The sequence below is a fragment of the Solea solea genome, chromosome 21 (assembly GCF_958295425.1).
Source record: "Solea solea chromosome 21, fSolSol10.1, whole genome shotgun sequence".
Lineage (NCBI taxonomy): Eukaryota > Metazoa > Chordata > Actinopteri > Pleuronectiformes > Soleidae > Solea > Solea solea.
In genome coordinates this window covers 20,780,685-20,786,491 of record NC_081154.1, presented here as the reverse complement: position 1 = coordinate 20,786,491, position 5,807 = coordinate 20,780,685, and the positions used below count along the sequence as shown (strand labels likewise).

Here is a 5,807-nt window from a genome sequence, read left to right as displayed (position 1 = left end):
GTATTGTGTTGTATTTATATTATCATTCCATTTTTATATAATCACATATGAGACTGGGCAAACGTGCAAAAGTGATATTTATTTTGTTGAATATTCATGTAAGTGCCAGTACATGAGAGCGAGTGACAGTGAGGTGCATTCAAAGACCCTGGTAAATTCTAAAACTTCTGTGGGAGCTTGAAGATGCAAACACATGTGAAGTCCACACACTTAACACCTTGTGATAATAACTGTAAAACGGCTCAGTGGTTAAGACGGGCACCCTGTCTGCAAAGGACATCATGGTCGCAGTGGCAGTCGCAAGTTCGACTCCACCCCTGGCTGATTGTACTCAATACCTTTGGATAAAAGCGTCTGCTAAATGACATGTGATGTGATGTAATATATACATGCATATATATATTTATTTATTTATATATGTATATGTATATACACACACACACACACACACACACACACACGGCAGCCATGGTAGAGGTGACCCAGCTCCTGATGGAAATGTAAAAACAGCAAATTATACAAGCGTCAACATTTCTTTGCACTTCCTGTATTAGTGAAGTCATCTGAGTATAAACTGTGTTTATTTGATATGATATATCATTTACAGTGGATAGAAAAAGTACCAGAGTGGATACTGACACGTGATCACGTGTGTCGTCCGTGTGTCGTCCGTGTGTCGTCCGTGTGTCGTCCGTGTGTCTTCCGTGTGTCGTGTGTGTGTCGTGTGTGTGTGGTCTGTGTGTCATGTGTGTGTCGTGTGTGTGTCGTCCGTGTGTCATGTGTGTGTCGTGTGTGTGTCGTCCGTGTGTCATGTGTGTGTCGTCCGTGTGTCGTCCGTGTGTCGTCCGTGTGTCGTCCGTGTGTCTTCCGTGTGTCGTGTGTGTGTGGTCTGTGTGTCATGTGTGTGTCATGTGTGTGTCGTGTGTGTGTCGTCCGTGTGTCATGTGTGTGTCGTGTGTGTGTCGTCCGTGTGTCATGTGTGTGTCGTCTGTGTGTCGTCTGTGTGTCGTCTGTGTGTCGTGTGTGTGTCGTCCGTGTGTCGCGTGTGTGTCGCGTGTGTGTCGTGTGTGTCGTGTGTGTGTGTCGTGTGTGTGTGTCGCGTGTGTGTCGTGTGTGTCGTGTGTGTGTGTCGTGTGTGTGTGTCGCGTGTGTGTCGCGTGTGTGTCGTCTGTGTGTCGTCTGTGTGTCGTCCGTGTGTCGTCCGTGTGTCGCGTGTGTGTCATGTGTGTGTCGTCCGTGTGTCGTCTGTGTGTCGTGTGTGTGTCGTCCGTGTGTCGCGTGTGTGTCGCGTGTGTGTCGTGTGTGTCGTGTGTGTGTGTCGTCAGTCCCTCTGTCAGGAGTCGGGACTCTGCAGGAAGTGCAGGTGCCAATCATCTCCCAGGCCTCGTGTCAGAGCATGTACCAGGTGAACCCGGCCGAGCAGGTGGACATCCTCTCTGACATGATCTGTGCTGGATACCAGGCGGGCGGCAAGGACTCCTGCCAGGTTCTGTCCCATCAGCTGTTTCTGCTGCTGTGTTTACACACACACACACACACACACACACACACACACATGCACACAGAACACACACGCACACAGAACACACACACACACACACACACACACACATGCACACAGAACACACACGCACACAGAACACACACACACACACACACACAGGTAAGCTTAGCTCGATGATCAGACACAACATGGCTGCATTGTTGCTAATAGCAGTCAATGACACAGCTCTACATCATGTGGCCAGTAGGGGGCGAGAATGAAAAACTCAGAAGTTGACTTGGCATGCCACATGAAATGAGACCACTGCTCTACACACACACACACACACACACAGAACACACGTTTGTAATTCAATTCAATTCACTGTTATTTGTATAGCACCAAATCCTAACACACATGATCTCAGGTGTGTACATAGACAACATCAAGGAGAGCAGAGAAACACAACAGTTCACACAATGAGCAAACACTAGGCATCAGTGGAGAGAAAAAACTCCCTCTTAACAGAAGAAGAAATCTCTGACAGAACCAGACTCACACATGTGCAGCATCTGCCTCGACCGGTTGGGGTGAAAGGAAAATGGGGGACAGCGGAGAGGTGGAGGACAGAAAGGGGGGGAGAGAAAGGACAAGAGGGAGATGAGGTAGAGACAGAAGAGAGAGAGAGACCAGGAGCAGATACACAACAACTGTATCAAGTTACAAGTTTATACAGTCAATGATATCGACTTTTAATTATAGCACAATAATAATGGTGATGATATGTATGATATGGATAGCCTCGAAAACTGGATCTGGATCCTGCAACCTGCAAGATGAGAATACAGAGAGAGAGAGAGAGAGAGGGAAGGAAGGAAAGACACAAACTAGGGAGAGAAAGAGACAAGGTTAATGACATATAAAAAGTCATATTCATACCCTGAGTGTGAGAGAGTGAATGTGCGTGCACCACAGGAAAATCCCCCAGCAGTCTAGTTCTATAGCAGCATAACTAAGAGCTGGTCCAGGTTTCCCTGAACCAGCTCTAACTATAAGCTTTATCAAAAAGGAAAGTTTGAAGTCTAACTTTAAATACAGAGAGAGGCTCCGCCTCCCGAACTGTCATTGGAAGCTGGTTCCACAGGAGAGGAGGAGCCTGGTAACTAAAGGCTCTGCCTCCCATTCTGCTCTTACAGACTCTGGGAACCACAAGTAAACCTGTATTTTGTGACCTAAGTGGTCTGTTAGGGTGATAAGGTAAGACTAGGTCTTTCAGGTATGAAGGGGCGTGACCATTAAGTGCTTTGTACGTGAGGAGGAGGATTTTAAATTGAATTCTAAACTGTGGGTGGAGCCAGTGTAGAGAAGCTAACTCTGGAGTTATATGGTCTCTCTTTCTAGTCAAACTAACAACGCTAGTGAAGCTAACGGTAGCAGTAGCACTGTTTGTATGGTGGCAGCCATCTTGGAATCCCATGTGCTGGCCAGTGTATCAGTATTGTGTTTTAGATTTGAATTCTGAAGCAGAATTTAAATGTATTATCAGGCAATTTAACAGTAACTTACACATATAAATATCCTTAAACTATCCTTAAACATTAAAAAGTTTTTAATGTTTATTAAAGTAACTGTTTGAATTGTGTTTTTCACAATGAAAGTTTCTTTGTCTCTGAAAACACTGGATTATAAATGGACATGAACGTCCAGTTAGAAAAGTCATGCCCAGGAACAGCCACTAGGCGGCCACTAATGTCGGTATGGGAAAATGAGCTAATTGGTTTAGTAATGAGTTGATTCCTTAATTGTCCAATTACTAAATGACTCATTTATTTCGATGAATCCGTTAAAAAGTCAATATTTTCTGGTTTCTTTGCTTCATTTAACAAAGAAATCGTTGGGACTGAATCACTTTGGTTTGAATTGAAATCGTTATTTTCAGTCGACATTTTCTGATATGTTGTTGAACAACAGAGAACTCCATTCATCCAGAAAATAATCGTTAGTTCCGTCATTGATAACCTCAGTAAACATGTTCCACGACTCATTCATTCATTCATTCATTCATTCTTCAAAACTAGACGATAAATCCCAGCTGGGATCGTCCAGTGAGTGACGCATGTCCATCAAGTCGCCAACGTCAGGGCGTCTGATGTGACCTGAGTGAGGGAGGGAGCGCCTTGTGTATGCAGCAGCAGTGCAGGGGCGGACGGGCCGTCACTTTCATGAGTGAAATTTTAGCTCCATGTTAACAAAGAAGTGAGACGACATGTTTGATGACGTGATGAATTCCCTCTCGTGTCTCGAGTGTACGAAGCCTGAACGAGCCTTCTTGTTTCAGGGGGACTCAGGAGGACCTCTCATGTGCCAGATGGTGAACGGGACCTGGGTGCAGGCAGGAGTGGTGAGCTTCGGCCTGGGCTGCGCTCAGAGTAACCAGCCCGGCGTGTACGCCAGAGTCACCAGCTTCACCAGCTTCATCACCAACACGGTCCCAGAGATCCGTCTGTACGGCCGAGCCCAGCGCCGCTGGTGTGGGACGACGGCAGCGGCCGCGGTCACCTGTCTGTCCACTCTGCTCGTCTGGCTGCACAATTAAATCACATGGAACGTGTTTGTTTGGGAAGCACAAAGTGAATGAGTGAATATCTGTGTTAAAGGGTTAGAAAGTTACTGCTGTTTGCGTCACACACACACGTGACGATGGAGCGAGAGTTTCAAATGTGACACAAACTTTTTTCAAATGGGAAACGCCGTGTGTTTGTTTAGATAATATAAGTCAGTATCTCAAAGAAAAATCGGAATGATCCCTTTAAGTCTGACGAGTGAAATGAACAAACCATGTGACGTGCACATGGAGCCGCACTAAACAGCTTTGATAGGTTTGTATTTTTAACTAGAAAATGATTCAAGCAAATCAAAATGTTTTAGATTTGAAATAAATTGTTATTGTGATTATTAAAATTATCTCACTGAACCTGTCTTTTATCAACTGTAATTCTTATTATTGATCTGTGATCAGGAAACAACAAAAACAGGTTTCTATTACAATGCTATTAGCTCCAATGCCTTGTTTAATTTAAGGGGAACATGTGCATTCAAGCTCTGAAGTGCTTCCTGCTCCATGAGCACTTCACTACAAACCCTGAGGATGTGGCAGGAGAGCCACCTGGTGGTGAGTAGCTGAACACCAGAAGACTGCTGTTAATGAACATTGTTTTCAAATGTTAAAATGAAAGTGGAAGTGTACTGTAGTGAATATCCAGAGGCTTTAATAAGCAGTCATTTTCTTATTGACCTGAAGCAAAAATATTATGATTTCATTTTATGCCCAGATCAAATATTAGAAATGGAAACACTTGAAAAGTCATGTTGAAGCTGGACTACATGGGTTAGGGTTCAGAGGGGTATTCCAGAAAGCGGGTTATGTGAGAACTCTGAGTTTGTTAACCCTGAGATGAGGGAAACTCTGAGTTATCCGTTCCAGAAAGAGAGGTAACTTAAACTCTGGGTCTGTTACTGCGGTAACTTACTCTGTGAACATAACCTGCTCGCTGGCAGGTTTACTATAAGAAACCCAGAGTTTCTACCTGTCTTCTCCCACACGAAGAAAGCAGTTAGACATGGATTGCCCATTCATTAGAAATCCAATCGACATCGAAGCCGTATTGATCAGAAATGCATTACGTCGTGAGAGAATCTTCCGACCCAGATTATACGTTTTGATTAAAAATAAAAGACAAATTCACATGTGATTTGGTTCTTCTTTATTCTCTTAAAGTACAAAAGCAACAGTCAGGATTTGTAATATAGTTCCAACTATTAACATATTTCACATATTCACCTGTTTCACCATGACAATGCCCCCACCTCAACTGGCGTTCAAGTAATAGAATTTCCAAGTCTGTTTTTCTGATTTGCCGGTCCAGGTACACCATTTCTTTCTCGGTTTTTTGAATGGTTTTCATTAGGTGCACCCTGTACAACTCTTTTACCGGCAACTCGGAAACATATGGACGTTTAATTTAATTCCTGCAGTTCTACATACAGATTTAACATGGTATTGACCCAAAATCTCACTGTGTCAAGCTGTGCTCTAGAAGTTGATGGACCCTCCTCATGGTGATGCCCAACCATGTTCTGTTGAAGGACAAGAATGTGCTAGTTTGTCCATTATCTATGCTCATCACTTCAGTGTACATGTCAAACTCCAAATTCCACTCAAGAATGTAAATGAATATGAATGGGTAGAGCAGTGCCACTAGCTATACATAATATTAAGACACACTTCAGTAGGCCCCTCCGGATCTCTCCCTGTGGCAGCAGA

General features: G+C 44.1%; 1 protein-coding gene across 1 annotated transcript in view; it reads left to right on the top strand.

The window, feature by feature from the left end:
- Positions 1 to 4,457, top strand: part of zgc:92313 (uncharacterized protein LOC436869 homolog) — an 8,156-nt gene extending 3,699 nt beyond the window's left edge. Inside the window, exons 5-6 of the mRNA XM_058621771.1 lie at positions 1,326 to 1,486; positions 3,822 to 4,457. Of these exons, the coding sequence (XP_058477754.1) occupies positions 1,326 to 1,486; positions 3,822 to 4,079 (419 nt within the window). The 3' untranslated portion in view covers positions 4,080 to 4,457. The remainder of the gene's footprint in view (positions 1 to 1,325; positions 1,487 to 3,821) is intronic.
- The last annotated feature ends 1,350 nt before the right edge of the window (positions 4,458 to 5,807 follow it).